At 48.0% G+C, this 19,636-nt stretch overlaps 1 protein-coding gene across 1 annotated transcript in view; it reads left to right on the top strand.

The window, feature by feature from the left end:
• CCND2 (cyclin D2) overlaps nucleotides 1–19,636 on the top strand; it is a 24,607-nt gene that overhangs the window by 2,378 nt on the left and 2,593 nt on the right. Inside the window, exons 3-4 of the mRNA XM_027902278.1 lie at nucleotides 2,281–2,440; nucleotides 12,501–12,631. Of these exons, the coding sequence (XP_027758079.1) occupies nucleotides 2,281–2,440; nucleotides 12,501–12,631 (291 nt within the window). The remainder of the gene's footprint in view (nucleotides 1–2,280; nucleotides 2,441–12,500; nucleotides 12,632–19,636) is intronic.

The raw sequence follows: 19,636 nt of genomic DNA, 5'->3' as shown, positions 1-19,636 counted from the left end.
GGCGCCCCCTGGCGGCAGCCACGCGGCCGTGCCGGGAACGCGCGGGGGCGGCTCCCGCAGGAATTCCGGGGGGGATCCGCCTCGGGATGGACGTGGGAACGGCCGGCCCCGCTGCCCCCCCGCGCTGGGTGCTGCCCGCGGGATGTCCCCGAGGCAGGTGACACGCGTGTGTGCATAAATGTCATCCCCAGGGAGGGCTCTGCCCGCAGTGGGACAAGAGACCACGGGCAGGAACTGATTCCACCTGAACGGGAGCAAGATCTTTGTTCCTGAGCGCTGGAAGAGGTTGCCCAGGGAGGGTGTGGAGTCTCCCTCACGGGGGATATTCCAGAACCCTCTGGAGGCAGTCCTGTGCCATGTGCTCTGGGATGGACCTGATGCGCCGCTGTGCTCTCTCCCAGCCCGACCCATCCCGTGTTGGTTAAACCACCCTGTGCCTGATGCTTCTCCAGGCAGGGCTCAGCCCAGGCACAGAGAAAGCAGAAACAAACTGATAATTATTGAAGGGAATAACTAGTAATTGTTGAAGAGAATAACATTTACCCGGTGGTGCGGGGCACACACGGGAGCACCTTGGTGACGTCGATGCTCTATCAGAGAGATGCAAGTAGCCATCCATCCATCCAAATCCCAGGAGAATTTCTCCTATGAATCACTGAGAATTTAAAGAGATTCTCATGGCCATCTGAATCCCAGGAGAATTTCTCCTCTGAATCACTGGGAATTCCCCCTGGGGAGGGGCTGGGAGCTCATGCTTCCTCAGAGTGAAGAGCCTTGCCCTGCGAAGGCTGCACGCTCATGGACATGAACTGTCCCCTTGGTAGTAGGGGCTGTCAGGGGAAGTGCTGTGGTGCCCAGAGGAGGAGATGCAGAATGGTGTCCCTACTTCCTTGTAGGATTGTAGCCACGTGGATTTAGGCATGTGTCTGAAGTGCTTCCCTGTATTCAGTCCTTTAGATTTACTGTCCCGTGTCACATCAGAAATGTTGGGAAGAGCAGTCTTTAGTTCACCTAATTGCCGTTATGTTCAAACATTTTACAGGTTTTCTTGAGGAAGGGGGGAAAAAAAAATCCCCACCTGGTTTTTGTGGCCTTTTACATGCATGTGGATGTGAGACTTCTCAGGCTGTGGAGGGCTCTGTCATAATCCAGTAGGAATGTCCGTAGGGAAGTTAAAGTGGGCATCTATTCAGGGAAACGGCTGCAGAAATGGCATTGTGGGGTCCATGTTTATGGTTCCTCGGCAACGCCGGTTGACGTCTCCTGGGCTGCAAAGTTAAAGGACTTGCTGTTCAGCTTGCCAGCTCCACGGGCTCGGCTGGGGCTGCCCCGCCACGCCGGGCTCCGTGGGGATCCCGCATCCTCGGCACGCAGGGATCTGGGCGTGGGATTCAGGGAGCCGGTGGATGAGACAGCGAGCCAGTCGGGAGGCCTGAGCTTTTGTTCGCTGTGTGGGGCACTGAAAGGTGTTCAAAACTCGGATTTTATTTTGGGTCCAGCCCTGCTGGCAGCCCCGTGGCTGGATCTGGTGATCGGGTGCCATTCCCACATGGAATCCCGTGGTGGGAAATGGCCAGGAGTTACACACACCCCCAGGGTTTCCTTCAGTTTCGCTGGGAGTTTTGGGTGTGCAGAGAATGTGGGGATGGATCCTGCGTGATTTACTGGCAGACAAGTCACACAAGCCACTTCTTGGCTGTGTTGTGTGCATTGCCTTCCTGCAAAGGCTGTCTTGGAGCAGTTTTAAGCACCATCAGGTTCATCTGCAGGACATTTTGAACACAGTTTTGGGAGGGAATGCCATCAAGCTAACTTCCCCAGTTTTGAAAAAAAAAAAAAAGGAATGTATATCTAGGTTATTTTTGTGCATGGCTATCCCTAGGGCTTTAAATGGCTATAAAGAAAGGACTATAGCCATTTAAAAGAAGTTACTAGGAAAGGACCACAGTGACCTTGGCAATATATAGTTGCAGGCTAAACTTTCTGGGTGGGCATTCAGCACTGGATGCAAAAAAAAAAAAAAAAAAAAGTAAAACCTTGGCAGGAGCTGCCAGGTCTCATTATTTTCAGTAGAGCTTGACATTTCTGGTGTTTAAAGAAAAAAAAAGAATATAAAGTCAACAACTTCAAAGCAGCAGAGGCGTACGGAAAAAAATGGCTTGAGCAGGACCAATTTAGCAGTGATAAAATTATGATCAGAGAAAGAAGTGAAGTAAGGTGTGGGTTTTTTTAAGCATTGCTTATGGCTCTTCTTCTCTTCTCCCCATCCTCCTCCTGCAGGAATGGGAGCTGGTGGTGCTGGGGAAGTTGAAGTGGAACCTTGCAGCCGTCACCCCCCACGATTTCATCGAGCACATCCTACGGAAGGTGCCTCTCCCTAAAGACAAGTTGCTTTTGATCCGGAAGCATGCACAGACCTTCATCGCCCTTTGTGCCACAGGTAGGGCTGAGGGGCTCTGGGGGCTTGCTGTGGGGCTGAAAGGGCCAGGTTTGTTACTGGTGGTACCACCATCAGCTCCATCCATGCACGGTGTGGGAGCAGCTGCTGAATCCCACGGGACTGGGGAGCTGTGGTGCAACTGCAGTCCTGCTCCTGCAGTGCTTGTGCAGTGAAGTCTGTAAGGCTGGGTTAGACCACACTGTTCTCTGCTTTGCCCAGTCACTGATTTTCTTAAAGACTGTTTGTAAGGACAGATGTGGGACAGCCAAAATACTGGGAGCTGTTATAGCACATTATCCCAAAATGTATTAGGCTAATGCATTGCATGAATGTGTTCTTAAATTTTTCACTAACTGGACTCTGTCCAGATAAAAGGTAAAAATCCCATTTTATTGTGTGTGATATTACCCTGAAACATAGGGAATATAATATTACATCCCTGAAACGTAGGGAATGACAATTCAGAAGATAATGACTTTTGATAATTGCTTCTGTGGAAAAGAGGCTTTTTAATTTATACCTGTCTGCAAAACAGTTTTTGTATGTTTGTTTGTTTGTTTGTTTTTGTTGCTGGGCTTTTTTTCCCCTCAGTGAATTTTAGAAAATAAGTGTACTCTTAATTTTCATCCAAAGAGTTAACGGTAAGACCAGTTTTTGGAAGCCAGACCTGGAACAGATAGACAGCATGAAGTGCTTTCCAGAGTCTGAATTCAGTAGCTTGACATACCTAGTCCTTTGTGATAGCAACGAGTTCTGCCTGTGTGTTTGCAGAGAGGAAAGGAAGACTGAGTGCAGCTTTTGGGTTTGACTGTCTGCTGCTGCTGCTTGGTATTTAAGATGTAGTGACTGCTTTGACAGTGTAGGCCAGTTTTTCCTGCCCCTGCTGGTCAGTTTTAGAGAACTGTGTGTGAGCTGTCTTAGGGTCATTGATTTTCTGGTTACCAGGATGCTCAAGGTTTCCCTTCTTTTCCCTCTGCTCCATGATCCTTTCCAGACAAAAGGCCACAGGGCTCGATAGAAATATCAGATTCTGCAGGATCACCCTTGGTTATTGATCAGCCATTTCAGACTAATCTGCTTTATACTTCAGCATTAATGTGTTTGGTCAGCTTTGCCTTCTTTCTCACAACACCATCAGCCATCAGCCTCCAACACCCCTGCGTGTGGTCTTCCAAACCAGACCAATCTTCCCTCTCCTGTGTTGCTTTCACTTCCTACAGAAGTGTTCTGGTTTGTTTTCTTCTATCCAAGAGGACATTTTCTTGAGTGCCCTAGAATTTCATTATGCTTTAACTTGTCTAATTCCGGTCTACAATCCTTTGCCCTTGGAAGTTTTCCATAAAACCAAACCATGGCAAGACTGTGGGCCATGAAAAGGTCTCCCAAGTCTGTGTTTTCTTTCCACTCCATGAATTCTCTGATAGTTAGCTCCATGCTTTAGTAGTCCTTTCACTGAGATCCAGACTTTGCCATCCTTTAAGCCCAGTCATGCAGTTGTCTCATGTGTTTCCCCCATGTGATCTGCCTCTCATGTTATATGTCTCCAGTGCATGAAGTCCTTTACACAGAGTTTAAAGAGGCAGCAAGTCAAGAGTTTATTACAAATAAAAGACATAATTCTGCCTACAGAGCTTCCCAAAAATCAGGGCACTGTGATGCTGGCTGTAGGTTTTCTTTTCTTCTCATCCCATTTTCCACAGACCACGGTGTTGGCATTTAGTTTTGAGGAGGACCCCCAACCCTTTGCCATTTTGAAAGCAGAGATCTTACCCAAGCCCTCACTCCCACATTCTCAGTTTTACCAGCAAACTCCTACCCCCATTTCCATTGTAGAAATGTTGTTACTACTGTGTTTCCCTTTCACTGCCACTCTTTGAAGAAAAACCCTTTCTCATCTGACTTCCTTCCAGATCCAGTTGTCATTTCCTTTTCTTGTCCTGTTTGTTGCAGAGCTCTCACCGGCTGCTCTGTTTCTTCTTTCTCTTTCTCCCTCAAAGCTGCTGCTCTCCACCAGCTTGGGTTGAGCCTGGTGTTTCATTTCCCCATTTGCCTTCTGTCAGCAATATGACCTCCTTTGACATGTGGCTGACTCTTCCCTTGCTCCCTCCGTGTGTGTTTGACTCCTTGCTGTTCCCAGACCTCACCTCTCTGCCTGGCTCACAGCTCTGCTCTGGAGCACAGCAGTGAATCCTGATTCATCTCAGCACAGCTTTCTCTGCTGTCAAGCGCTTTTTCTTTAGTGTATCGTGCAAAACCTGGCATATTTTGAACTTTTGTTCCTCCAGCCTGAGTTCTTCTTCACCACCTGCTCCATTTGAATTTCCCAGCAAAAACGTTATACCCGAAATTCCCAAGTGTTCCCTGCCTGTACAGAGCTGGCTGTGATCTCAGTCCTGCAACACTTTGTGTCAGCAAACAGAGAGGGGAGCAACCATGAACAGTTACTGGGTGTTCTGCTGGATGTGTAAGATCAGCTTGATACTCATCTCTGTTCTCCTTTCCCTTTGAAACTCCCTGAAAAGGAGGTGATAACTCCGTTCTTCTGGGTATTCCTTTCAGTCGTTTGACCATTTTGGCACTCTCTCCCTTTCTCTGCCTTTATTTTGAACCCAGTTGCTGAAACAAGCTGCCTGGATATAAACCCACAGCCTCTCCCCAGTCCTTGCAGTGATTAATCATTCACATGAGCATGACTGAAACTGGAATGTATCCCTCTTTGCCCTTGGTCCCATCTGACCACACGGCTGCTGAGCAAGACAGAGGCTTGTTCCCTGAATAAAAAGTCTTCTCCTTCTGCTGCCCTGCACTTGCAGTGGTTTCAGGAGTCTCATGAGAAGGGGGTGTAAGCAGCATCCATCCCCAGCCCAGGTGATGCTGCCAGCACCATGGCTGTGCAAACAGGGAACTGGTACTGGGAGAGAGCTGATCTGCTGGCTGGGAATTGCCCTTGTTTAAGGACATCTGTCTTCCAGCTACCCTGCTCACTGCACAGTAAGGCTGTGTAACCTGGACCTGTCACCCTGTCATTTGTTTTCTCCTCCCACTGGTGGCTCCCTGTGCAAGGTAAAATCTCCCTCAGGAGGCTTCTGAAATTTAAAGGCTCTGAGAGGCTGCCTTTGTCCTTACACTGTGGCTCAGCAAATGTGGTGCCTACTGCTTCTTTCTTACAAGGAGAGACTGCAGGAGCTGGGCCTGTTTAGTTCAGACCAGAGAAGACTGAGAGGGGATCTCATCAGTCCATAGGTTTTTATATCTCTAAGGTGGATGCAAAGAGGATGGTACCCGGTGACAGGATGAGGAGTAAACTAAAACACAAGAAGTCCCACCTCAGCATGAGGAAGAACTTCTTTCCACTGAGGGTGGCAGAGCCCTGGAACAGCTGCCTGGGGAGGTAATGGAGACGTTCCAACCCCACCTGGCCACATTCCTGTGTCACCTGCCCCAGGTGACCCTGCCTTGGCAGGGGGTTGGACTGGATGATCTCCAGAGGTCCATTCTAACCCTAACAATTCTGTGATCCTGTGAGCCTTCAGCATGGGAGCATCCTGTTTATCTGTAAGTGCTATGGAGATGTCCTTCTTTGCTCACTGGGATCATGTTGCTTTTCCTCTTTGCCCACACCTCCATCTGTCCGTTGCTTTTCACCCTTCATTCCCCCTCTGCCTCTTTGCACAGCACTCCACAGTTTGGCACACTTCAGAGTGCCCTTCATTCCTTCTCCTCCCATCCTGCCCAGAGTCACAGATGCACAGCTGCTTCCTGGGGTTCCACTTTCTTCTTGGAGGCTGCACGTGCCACTGGTTTGGTGCAGGATACCCCTTCCTGTGTGAGGGCCTGTAAGGGCTGACGGGTTTTGGGGAAGGACAGGCTTTCAGGGAGAAGAGCTGCCTGTTTCTGAACACCAGCTGTGATGGAGAGACTCATCTCAGCGAGGAGCTTTGCAGGGTTTTAGTTGAGTGCTGTGCAAAACTTGGAAGGAAAAATCTTTGCAGGCTTGCAGGGACAGAAGGCAGCTTGTGTCAAAGCCTGGACTGAGCCCTTTGCATGGTCTGTTCTCTGAGTCCTACAGCAAGTAGGATGTTCCCCTCGTGGATGCAGTGCAGCTCCTCAGACCAGTGGCTTTCAGAGCCTGTGTCAGTGAAGGGACTAAGAAAGGGTAGAGAAATTTCAGCTTTAAGTCAGTTCTGTACAGTGTGCCAAACCTCTGCCCACTGTCTCTGGCACACTAATCATCTGCACTTGAAAGCTGAGAAACCTTTTCTTTAACTTCTGGGCCAAACCCTGTGTCCTTCACAGAAGTTCTGTGGCAGTCAGTGGGGGTGTTGTCTGAGCAGAGACTGCAGGACGAGGCCCACAACCCTAGCAGTGATCTGGAGGTAACCACACAGAATGCTTTGCAACACAAAGAGGCACGTTTGGTCCCCAGGACTCCTGCTGGGCAAGCCTTGTGTGCATCACCTTCTCCCCCACTGGAAGCTCCTGGGCTCTGTCCTGAGTGCGTGATCCGAGTTTTATTTGGGACTCGTCCTTTGCAGAGAGAAAGGAAGAAGTCTGCAGAGGCTTCATTGTGTGAATTAATCTCTCTGGAAATGAAATGCATGTTGCAAAGGGGCAGTGCTTGCACAAGTACTTCTTGCGTGGCAGAGGGGAGAACAATCCAGATGAATTTATTGCCGTACAAAAGAAGGCTCTTGGTTGTTCCAGGGAGGGGCAGCTCCTATCAGTGTACTGAGCCTTCCAGACAAATGGAGCCACGAGAACCAAGGAATTGCCATCAGCAAGTAATCAGGGCCTGGGGAATGTTTCATGACCAGTCAAGTCTGGGAAGGTGAGGTGGAAGGAAACAGAGCAAGAGAGCCTGTGCTGAGACAAGCTGGCATTATTGCAGAGCTGCCAGATATGTTGCCCTCTTTCCTACCTACCAGCTGCAGGTCTGACCTTTGGGTGCTTTGAGCACTAACATCATCCTGATCCTTGGTTGGGTTTCCCTAAGGACGGTGTAGAATAAGGGAAAATAATAATCAGTGCAAAGAGCTGCTCAGTAGTAGTATTTACAATCAGCCAATGAGCATATTGTAGTGACTGCTCATATTACATAGACTGGAATGCTGGAAGTGCATTTGGATCAAAGCAGGCAAGATTTAAATTCACTGCTTCCATTGTTTCCCTTAGACCTTCCTTTTAAGAATAGATGGTTAAATATTAGATCCATGCTTGTCTTCATAGTACAGTCATTGGTTGGGTGAAGTTTGAGGCTGGTTGTGACCATGATCTGTAGATGGTTTAAAAAATTGGTGTGTGAATACCTGTTCTCCTGATGGAGGTAACACACCCTTTTTTTCTGTCTTTTTTTTCCCCTTACCTCCCCTAAGACAGCAGTTTCCAATTCTGTAGTTGCAAATCTGAAAATTAACCTCTATCAAACTACAGAGATTAAAACCAGGCTGGTCAAAGAAACAACCAACAGCCAGAGCAGCCACCAGGGTCGCTGTAAGAATACAGAGTTCCCCCACCTGGCTTTGGCACAGCGAGCGTGTTCAGCCTGGGTGCTTGGTCCCTTGTTTTTAAGGTCCTTTAGGAAACAGGTGACACTGAAATGGGAATGGGATGGTTTGTAGTGTTCATTGGCTGGGAACAGAAAGGAAAGCAAGCCCTGCCTTCTAAAAACCCAGTGTCTTCCCTTGAAGGGTTCGTGTGCTCAGGTTCTCATAGACCATGTTGTGGCAACACTCCTCTAACTTACAACGAGACTCTTTTGTACTTTCCCATTGAATGGCATAATCCCAGAATCAGTTAGGTTGGAAAAGACCCCTGAGACCGTTGAGTCCAACCTATAAACCCATAAATCACACCAAAGTGAGGAGTCAGAGCCGTGTCTTTGATGCAGGCTCTGGATGCCCAACAGCCGAGGTCTGAGAGAAGGATTTAGCCCACAGCCTTGCTTCAGGTGTCCAGGAAGAAGTGCTTTGGATGAAATTCCATCTGTAGTTCAGGGTTCATCATCTACAACAAGAATTTGAAGTAATTCGAAATGTCAGCTTCACATGTTTAGGTCCTCTGTCTCCCCCTTTTATTTCTTTCATTTATTTATCTATCTATTTATTTATTTATTTATTGAACTCTCAGGGCAAATGTTGTACTTAATTCTGGGGTGAGGGGGGCCAGTTTTACCTGGGTGAAAACGGAGTAAGGATGGCAGGCCTTGGCTTGTTGCCATGGGGGAAGCAGAGATACAGGTTTGTAATTGGAAAGAGCATGTAAAAAGCTTGTTTTGAATTTCTCAATGGAATCTAAGGGACTCTGAGGGCGGTTCTGCATCCCCTCAGATACGGTACTTAATATTTATGCTTTCATTGCACCTTGACAAACACTTCACGTAGTTATTGCTTTGCTTGAATATGGAAATATGTTAATTATGGCCTTTATTCTGCTGCCTGCTCTTTTCCTCAGCCTTTTCTATTCAACCCTCTAGGTGGCCCAGCACAATGTGGCTCCTTTTCTTTCAATGAGCTCTTTCCACACTAATAGGGTCCAGGGTGATGTGGAGAACCATGTGCACAAAATTGGTGCACCACCCCCCATTCCTTTGTGGGCATGTCAGGTTAAATTCATATCAGCAGGAGGGTCACTGCCATGATTTTCAATAGCTCGAGATGAGGTGATGACTCCAGACAATGGTGCCACACTCTCCAGTTGGAGACACTTGCCTCACCAGTTGCAGTAGTTAATTAATATGCTAAAAATAGAAGCCAGTGATACAAATCGCTGCCTGTTGTACAACAAAGACTGGGCATGTGTAGCTTTGATAGCCAAGTTTATGGTGCTTGTTATGGAGGGAAGTTAGTTTAGAGCTAGAGGCGATGTAAGACTTTCTGGATGCTGAGCTTTAGTCACTCTGGGCCTCTGGCCATTCGCTCGCTGTCTCATTTGCATTATGAATGACATTAAGGCAGCTAACAAGGTTATTGGGCATAGAAATGTTCGCATGTGACCCCACGTGGAAGCAGACCTACAGCAGTGCTGGTTGGCAGGGACACTGTGCCTCTTTATTCCGCTTCCTAGGAAGGCAGTTTCTGGGAGGGGATGTAAAATCCACCAGGAGAGCACCGGTGTCGGGATGACGTGGAGGTCGTGGGGCAAGCCCTGTGGAGTTCAGAGGGCAGGCTGGACCTGTGTCCTCCTCTGAGCCTGGTGGTGAGCACTGAGTTCAGGACATGGGAACTCCCTGCGTGGGGTTCCCCCCCAGCTGCCCTGCTCTGATGGAGCTGCTCCTCAGTGACCACGGATGAGGGTCCATCCCAGCCTCTGAGCCAGTCCATTTCTGCCTGCTGCTGGCTCAGAGGAGGGTTTTGGTTCTCACCTACCTCATCATAGCTTCAGTAGGGACTGTGAAAACACTGGCAGAGTTGGAGAGGTTTCTCATCCTCTTTCTCCAAGTTTCCCGAAACTGGAGACATGGAGGGGTAAATCACGGACAGTCCATTGCTACCTGGATAAGGAAGAGAGGGTTTGGTAAAGCCCAAAGATCAGACACAGCAGTTGCTTCCCAACTTAGGGCCCCACTGGCCAAGTGAAGCCTTGTTCACACCAGTAACAGCACGTGGGGTTTGCAGTCCCCAGCGTGTCCTAGAGGAGAACACACTTCATGTCCGTGTACTCTGCTTTAATTTAGCCCTTTTCTGAAGGGATTAGTGGGGTTGCTGAGGAATCACTCGGCATGGATGAGAGTGGATTTTGGGGATGGGAGGTGTGCTCTACAAATGTTTGGCCATTCTTAAGTTTCGCAGGTTTTTGTTACTTGCTCTGTGGATCAGGAGGACACCGGGCAGTCACTCAGGCACATAAACACTTACAGACAGCCTTTATAACAACCTCTTGTTACCAAGGTCCTTTAACCATTCCTGCTCTTCTTGTTGGACTTCTGTAAACTGGTGTATGCTGGTTTGTAGAAATCCAGATGAGGTAAATGTGAAAATGATTTTGATCACAGAATCTTTAAGGCTGGCAAAGACCTCCCAGATCACTGAGTCCAACCACTAACCCAGCACCAGCATGTTCACCACGAAATCGTATCCCCAAGTGCCACATCCACACACTTTTGAAGACTTCCAGGGACGGTGACTCCAGCACTTCCCTGGGGAGCCTATTCCAATGCCTGACCACTCTGAAGGAATTTTTCCCAATATCTAAACTTCTCTTGGTGCAACTGGGGGCCATTTCCTCTTGTCCTGTCCCTTGTTCGCTGGGAGAAGAGCCCGACCCCCACGTGGCTACAGCTTCCTTTCAGGTAGTTAATAACATCTTCCCCGAGCCTTCTCTTCTCCAGGCTAAACACCCTCAGCTCCTTTGGCTGCCCCTCATAAAACTTGTGCTCCAGACCCTTCCCCAGCTCCGTTCCCTTCCCTGGACACTTCCAGCCCCTCAGTGTCCTTCCTGCAGGAAGGGGCCCAGAACTGGACCCAGGATTTGGGGTGTGGCCTCACCAGTGCCCAGCCCAGGGGCACAGTCCCTGCCCTGCTGCTGCTGCTGCCACACCATTCCTGATCCAGCCCAGGGGCACAGTCCCTGTCCTGGTGCTGCTGCCACACCATTCCTGATCCAGCCCAGGGGCCATTGGCCTCTTGCCCCCCTGGGCACACCCAGGCTCATGTCCAGCCGCTGTCACAGCACCCCCAGGGCCTTTCCCACCGGGCACTTTCCAGCCCATGTGCAGGGGTGGGCTTGCAGGTGGCCACCTCCTGCTCTGTGACTTTGTGAGACAGATAAATCCATGTCAGGGTTTCCACTCCTCCTTTTTTCTCTCTACACGTCTGACTTCTCCACCCTGTTCCAGTCCATCTGGATGAATGCTATGACCCAAGTCCCGTTCTTACTGGAATACTTCAATCCCAGGGACATATTCCAGCCTGGAGAAGAACATGCTGTCTGCACAGCTATTGAAGTATCTGCCAGCTCTGTGTCTAGGAGGCTGAGAACAGCTCTCCATGTGTCTAAAAAACTTGAGTGGTTACTCAGGCACGAGCAGGGTTACAGAATTTGTGCTGGATGCACAGAGAGGATTTGGGAGCTGCAGTTGGGGGCAGTTTTCTGGAACAGTCTGTTTCTATAGGCTGAATATATTGCTTGTGGTTTATTTCATGTTCAGTGTTGCTTTGCTTGACTCTGCGTTCGCCTCCAGTCTCCCCAGCTGAAAACTGGTGGAGGAAGGTTTGTTAGTGAGTTATTGTTGGGCCAAAGAACTTGAAAATCAAGTTTCAGTTTAGGGATATGTCAGTGATGTAGAATATCTCCTGAAAATGGTCTTTAGTAAGGCATGCCGATAAACCAGCACCCTAAACCATAACATTGTTTTGTAAAGACCACAGGATTTTATTTAATTTTCTCTTCTGATTTCACAGATGGGTGAGAGGAAGTTCTGAAATGTATTTTCAACTTTTTTTATCAAGAAATAGTAGTAATGACAAACGGGATCTTTGTGTTTTTTTCCTTTGATTACGTAGCTATGGACTGTAAGTGTTCTCACTTCCTAATTGCTAAGGTAGTAAAGATGAACCGTTAATTAAAATCTCTTTCCCGGACAGGTCTTTAAATGCTCGAATTAATTAAGTCTTTAAAAATTGACGTGACTAAAAATCTCATTTTGGTCCTTTGTGATACCTTATTCCAGTTAATTTTCCAGTTATACAGAGAGGTTTAATGTGACCGAGACCCAAATTTCTGACATAAATTACAGAAAGCCTCCTTCTTCTCTTTCCTTTTCTTTTAAAACTAAGGAAAGACTATTAAAAATTGTCCAGGTTTACTTTATGCATCAGTGAGAATAAAAGACCGAACTGCATTTCCATTTTAATTTGCAGGTCTGTTCCCCCTCCTTTGACTGCTTGTGATGAGCAGTGTGACTAATGAGCTCCACGGGACCAAAAAGAGTGGCACTTTTCCCTTTCTTCTCCTTCCCCGGGTTTTATTCCTGGGTGTGGTTTTTTTTCATGTTGCCTGCCTCTGATGTTTTGCAGCTTTTCTTGGTCTGGGCTTGGACTAATTCCCAGATCTGTTCTTGCAGATTTTAACTTTGCCATGTACCCACCGTCAATGATAGCAACTGGAAGTGTGGGAGCAGCCATCTGTGGCCTTCAGCTCGATGATGGGGACAGCCTCACGGACCTCCTGGCCAAGATCACCAACACAGATGTGGTGAGTGTCCCACATTCCTCTCCTTTCACTGCTGAGGGCACCAGGCTGTGAGACCTGTCCTGATCCTGAAAGCTCGGTGGAGCAAGGCACGGGGATGCTCCCGGGCTGAGTTACAGGCTTTTGAATCTCCAAACCTCCTTAGACTCCCAGGATCAATTTTTGTTCACCCTTTCTGGTTCAGCAGCCTGGTGGGGAGAGGCTGCTCTGCCTGCCCTGGCTGGGGGTCCAGCACCAAAGCCCCCTTGGGTACCCTGAGCGATGGGGTGAGCAAGCAGGCAGCATTCCCTGGGGGAATAAAGTCAAACAGGGGGTCTTATGGTGCTGTTGGTCCTGTGTTTGCAACCTTGAAACTGCTCTTGTGGCCCTCACTGAGGTATAATCTAAAAACCCTTGGCTTGAAGGAAGTGAATAAGTAGTCCAGTTTACCAAAAAGGGAGAGAATTTTGATAAGTCTTTTTTTCCTTATGATCAGATTTTCGATACGATCCTAATTTTCAAGTGCAGTTCTGTGGCTTCCCATTTCTTTTGATTGGAACTGGATTTGCACAGAAAATGGGACATAAAAAATTCTGAGTGCCTGGAGTGCAATGGCTTGTGTTGGAAGGGACCTTAAAGATCATCTCGTTCAAATCCCCTGCCATGGGCAGGGACACCTTCCACCAGCCCAGATTGCTCAGAGCCCCATCCAACCTGGCCTGGGACACTGCCAGGGATGGGGCAGCCACAGCTTCTCTGGGCAACCTGTGCCAGGGCCCCACCACCCTCCCAGGGAAGGATTTCTTCTTTTTACTGGTCTCATCTCCTTTCCAAATGTCTGTTTGCACTGGGCAGAGACAAACTTTCTTCCCTTTGCTCCTGGGGTCAGCCCCCAGCAGCACAGACCACTGAGGAGAGTCTCAGTCCCCAAATCAGAGCACACTTGGGATAAAAGCAGCTTCTGGATAATTTAATTGCTAAGAAATTGAAGTCTTTTGCAGAAGTTAGAGGCGCTGTCATTTTTTTTTTCAAGGTGTTTCCATTGTTGTGACCTTGACTCCCTGCAAGGTTTGAAGTCTCAGCCCAACCAAAGGTGGCCAAAATTTTTAACTTAGACAAAACTAGGTATTTTCTGTTAGCCAGCTGTTTGGATTTGGGAGAAATATTTTGGTAGAAGTTTCCTTCGTGACTTCTGCATTGGAAAAATGCCAAAGGGCCCAGGGCTGGAAACTTTCATCCCACATGTTAAAAGCTTGAGAGAGAAAGAAGCAACTGAAAAAAATGGTTTCAGGGGCATTCTTAGCAATAGGTAGTAATACCAGCCTCATGTGTAAAATGTATTGTTGGAGAAAAATGTACTGGCTAGATTGTGTAAGAGTTAGCCCAAGGCTGTGTTAATAAAGAGTAAAGACTATTGTAATATATTTTACACTGGGACTTAATTAAAGTTGAATGAGCAGCCTCAGTTCTCTCGCTTCCTAATTTCTGATGCCTGAGAGCTGTTCCTGCAGCGACACAATTAATTCATTGTCACTGTGTGAATGATTTTGTTTTCAAAGGGGAGGTTAGGGAAGAGGGGGAAGTGAGAGTTGCTGGGCTTCAGGAGCATCACATGGCAGAAAAGGAGGGGAACTCACAGAAATGACAGTTCTGCAGAGCAAAGGCTTCTTGCCCCGCCGTGCCTCGTGGTAGCCCACAGGAACCATCAGGAAGCTGGGGGGCAGCCCTTCCCAACCAGAGGCTGCTGGGGCCTTCTGATCCTTTCTGGCTTTGGGATGTGTGATTGCTTAGCATGGAAAACGGGTGGTAGGACTCTCCCCCTGGCTTTTCAAAAGATGTCACTGTCCGAGGTGAAGCGTGAGAACCACGATTCTGTGATTCCATGAAAAATTGCAGCTTCAAAGCTCCAAGCATGTGAAAAGAGAGAGTGATAATGAAACCCTGATGCAGCTTAACTGCAGTGAGCTCTTCTGAACCTTTACTGGTTTATAATGATAATTTAAGGGTGCGATCTATTTGCTGGGAAATAGCAGCATAAACCAGGAGGCTGAAATCAATGAGTTATTCTAGATTTGCACTGGAGTTTGGCACCTAGTGCTAAAATGAATGTTTTTAATGTATATTTCATTAAGAATTAGACCAAAAAATATGTTATTAATAAACAACGTGTAATTAGAGCCCGGCTGTTGGGTAAGCAAGCAACCAGCACATGGGTTGTTTGAGACACATTGGTGTTGGATATCCTTGTGGGAATCCAAAGCAGCGCTCCAGACTTTAGGCAGGATTGTACAAGGCATCCTGCCAGTGTCATTCCAGGGATAACAGTTATTTCTGATAAATAGGTGCCCTGGCCTAAATCACAGCCTGGAGAAACAGTGACAACAGGGCCGTGCAAACCTTGGTTTCACTGCTCCTTCCCCCTACCAAAATAAACACCAGGGAGCCGCTCCTGGAGGAGCTGAGAAGCTCAGCAGCCTTAGGGGTAGTGAAAGCAGCTCTGCGTGGGGTATCTGAGTCGCCTTTTGTGATTGTTACTGCCCCAAAGAGTCACTGAGAGCTAGTCCCACACAACTTAGGGAGGTGATTTGCCCCCTCTACTCTGCTCCCATGGACACCTGTGGGTGTCCCCAGCATAGGAAGGGCATGGAAATGTTGGAGAAATCCAGAGGAGGCCACGAAGTTGATAAGAGGACTGGAGAACCTCCCCTATGAAGGCAGGATGAGAAAGTTGGGAATTTTCAGCCTGGAGAAGAGAAGGTTGTGTGGAGGACTCACAGCACCTTCCAGTATCTGAAAGGGCCTCCAGGGAAGCTGGAGAGGGACTTTTCATTAGGAATTGTAGTGATAGGACAAGGGGGAGTGGTTTCAGACTGAAACAGGGGAAATTTAGCTTAGATGTATGGAAGAAATTCTTCCCTGGGAGGGTGGGCAGGCCCTGGCACAGGTTGCCCAGAGAAGCTGTGGCTGCCCCATCCCTGGCAGTGTCCCAGGCCAGGTTGGATGGGGCTCTGAGCAACCTGGGCTGGTGGAAGGTGTCCCTGCCCATGGCAGGGGGTTGGAACTGGGTGATTTTTAAGGTCCCTCCCAACCCAAACTGTCCTGTGATTCTGTGATTCTGACTTCAGCCAGCTCTGCAGGATGGGGATTGCATGTTCCATTCCGTTCTCCTGCAGGGGGGTGGGAACATTCCCGTTGTTGCTGCTTGCAGGGGAGAGGCCGGTGGGTGAAGAGTTAACAAATCTACTCACAGGGAGCCCTGGAGCTCCCCGTGCATCTCTTGGTGGGTCAGTGCAGTGGAAAAACAAACAGCTCCGGAAGTCAGGAATTTCCACAGCATCCCAGAGCAGCACTCCAGTGAGAGCAGTATCCTGTCCCTTCAGAGGAGGATACAGCATCCCTGCTGAGCACAAGGACGGGATGTGAGGAAGGAGAGCTGGGTGGACAGGGCACATTTTAAGGCCTTGCAGTCAGCATTCTGCCTTGCCACAGACCTGTGCTGGGTAAATCCATCCCCTCACCTGCTGGATGAGCAGCCATCCATCAGTTCAGTGTGGCAGCTTGCTAGCCTTGTCTCTGGGAGCTGCCTCCCCTGGCATGCCTGGGAGTGTTCCCACAAATCATTTGTGGGGCTGGCTTGCCCTGGCTGGGTTTGTGCTTGTAGGAACTTTTTCTGGGCCTCCGGATCTCCTCCCAGAGGAGAAATACATTAAGGTTTCTGAGAAGCTGGAGAAACCAGTGCAGGGGTAGGTAGATGAAAGTCTTTACCTTGGACCAGAATTTTGTAGGCTCAAGTCAGTGAAAATAAGGCACACAGCTATGTTTTAGGCCTCCAGAGGCCCCCTCCAGTCTCTTTTCCATGAGGCCAACTAGAAATGTAGAAACTGTTAGGTCATATTGAAAAATTGCTCAGGGTTACATCACTGGCAAAAGCTGACAAGGTTAGATCCCAAATTAAGTTTACAGTATCTGATCAGGTCCACTGTGTGTGATGAAGGGGTTCTATGTGCACAGGAGGAGCATCTTCTTCTCAGAGCCCAGCTCTGACCCAGCATCCAGGTGGCACAAGGAGTTGTCCTTCCCCCACATCAGCAGCTGGGAAGAGGTTTTCAGGCAGAGCCAATGTGTAGGCCTGTAGGTGGGCACAGTTCCTTTTTAAAAGTCTGCTTCCAGATGGAAACGGGTGTGTATGGAGTTGTTCGGAAAATCCAAAGCGTATTTAAAGGCCTGAGGTGGAAAGAAAACAAGGAACCAGGATTTTCTTTAGGTCCTGTTGAACGAGCTGGCTGTGAGCCCTTGAAAATGTGGAGTGGGGCTGTTTCGAAGGCTGGACCCACAATAAACGGCATTTAAAATGCCTCCCCTTCTGTGTGCCACAGACATACGTCTGTGCTGGGGATTTTTTTTTTTTTTTTATCCCCAAGTCCCTTCCTAAAGATCCCTGCAAATTCCTGCCCAGAAACGAAGTTCAGAACCCCCCCGTGCTCAAGAATTCCGTTTCTGTCAAGCCATAGTGTAAAAATCATGGAAATCTATCTTGAATGGGTCGCAATTGAACATTGTCCCCGCAGCACATACACCATTTATCCCTTTCCTTTGTAGCGTTCAGGGCCTGTGGTTTTGGAACCAAGAAAACAGGACTCGCTGTATCTTATCCTGCCTTATTCGTTGCAGACCGCATTTTGTATGCAAGGAAACAACGGGCGAAATAGCCTCCCAAAAGAAAGGAAGAATGAGATAGTTTCCTAAGTTGTCTCTGCCTGAGTTGGCAGCTGCTCCGTCTCATTCAGCTTTTTGTTCCCCAGTGAGTGCTGTGCGTGTGTAGCAACAATGGGGTGATGCAGTTACACCGCGGGCTCATGGCGGAGTTCCGTCCCATCCATTCATAAATCCGGCCCTGCGAGGAAGCCAGGCCCCCTGAGGAACCCCGAGGAGCCGGCTCCGCGGCCAGGGCAGCTCGCAGGCCCTGCACAGTCTGCTCAGGGACTCGCCCTCCACCTCCGGCGGGCCATCCTCGCGCAGCCCTCGTGGGATGTGGGAGGGTCGTCACAGCTCTTTTAAAAACCCCCTTTCGCGGCTTTTTTAAAAAACCCCCGTCTCGATAAAAACCCTGGGGGAGTTTGTTGCAGCGGGGTAGGACCCCCAGCTCTTCCCAGCTGCGAGGTGTTACCTGTTTGCCGCAGCTCGGAATCCCGAGTCGCGCCGAGCGGGAAGTGCCATTCCAGGAGTGGCATCTCTGCCCCTGGGTCACCCCGCTGCTGTTTGGGCTTTACTCTCACTTTTTACCCCTTCGTCCTAAAAACGTTGTTCTCTCCTGCTGCAATGAGAACTAACCCCAGAGGAGCAACAGGAAACCAACAAAGTGACTGTTGAAACAAACAGTGAAACTGAATCTGGAAAGAACACTGGGCAAAGTGCTGGGAAGGCCTGAAGATTGCAGAGAAAAATGTCCCCTCTTCCACGTGCTTAGTGCTAATCACCTTATTTATTGCATTATTGCAGTAATGTGGCAACAGTAAATGGAGAAATTTCGGCATAGATGAGGTTTTTTCTGGGGGCTTGTTTTGTTTCAAGGTTGTCATGAATGGAAATTGAAATCTCCAATTATTACTGACTTGAACAAGTAGATCATGCCATAGAGCTGCTGACTCATCCTTCCAGTTGTTTTCACTGCCAGCATTTCCATCACAACCACGAAGCTACCCCTCATCAGACACTGAAAAGCTTTTCTTTTCCTTCAAATGCATTTCAAGTGTGCTAGTAAAATCACCTAGGGATGAAAGAGTTTCAGAAAGGAAAAAAAAAAAACGCCAAAACCACCCACCCCAAAAGTTAATTGCCTTTTCAGTTCTGTACATGCTAAAGTAAAAATAAAACTATGGGATGGAAAGTACCAGAACTATTTTAATCATTAAAACTACTAGACCATATAGAAGAATGGGGAAGTTAATCCATGTGACACACACTTAAAAAAGTTTTTTATAAAAAAACAACAAAGGCAACCCTGAGGTATTCTGAAGGAATGGCCCAGTCCCTCTACTGGAAAATCTGGGGCCATTGCTGCAGTGCATTATAGTGTTCTTTGAAGGAAGATTTGGTGAAAACAATGCAATTCATGTTTTGTTTCTTTGGTACATTTGGAAAGCTTTAATTTTCTCTTGTCAGGGCGATCTGGAACAAAATGAAAGCCCAGCAGTAAAATATGTACCCATACAGCAAATCCCCGTGGAAGTAGGAAGGGTTAAAAAAACTGTGTCATGGGAATGCCAGGTTGTTTGTCCTGATGGGATTTTTTGTGTTTTGTATATCTCTGAACTTTGGATTGACAGAAAGTTGCAGTAGTGCCCCAATTCATAAAATAAACCCCCTTACCTTACCACACTGTGACAATTGGGCTGGTAAGATACTGGAAATCAGGTTTTTTTTTCCTTTCACCTGTGAGATTAACATCCAAGGAGCTTTAGTACTGCAGTGGTTTTTTGGGAAGCTATTTCATGCTGAGTGCAGCATGCTGGTCATTTTATCATAAGTTTCTTTGCTTTAAAGAGTTCAGTGGTACATTGGTTTAAGTTCAAAACCGAAGTATAGACCAGAGAAGTAACACACAGTGGCCTGTGTAATCCCATATGAAATAAAATTCGTGTGGCAATTCCAGTCAAGGCCCCTTAGCTGATTTTATGTGCAAAATGAAGACATAAGAAATGATCCCTTTCTCTAGAGGGTTACCTGGAGATTTCGGCCTCATCATACATTAAATGAATCATCACACTGCCCATCAGAAGTCTGTACAGTCATGGTGTAAATGATCACATCTAACAGTGTTTGGGGACTGACAAAGCGGACTCCAAATGCTCAAGCCTTATGTTCCTCCTGTCACCACCCTTCCTTCCCCGAGCCTGGCTGCAAGGAAATTGCCTCATTAAGCTTTTCAGTCTGAAGCTGCTTAAAAAAAAAAAAAATCTGGCTTGTTTTTCAGGAGGACCAAAATATTTTGAAATTGTGAACCACTGTGCTTTAAAAGAAGGGATTCTT

The sequence above is a fragment of the Empidonax traillii genome, unplaced genomic scaffold, assembly GCF_003031625.1.
Source record: "Empidonax traillii isolate 1590-97213 ecotype Southwest subspecies unplaced genomic scaffold, ASM303162v1 scaffold859:size262776, whole genome shotgun sequence".
Taxonomy (NCBI): Eukaryota; Metazoa; Chordata; class Aves; order Passeriformes; family Tyrannidae; genus Empidonax; species Empidonax traillii.
This window is presented reverse-complemented; position numbering and strand designations above follow the sequence as displayed.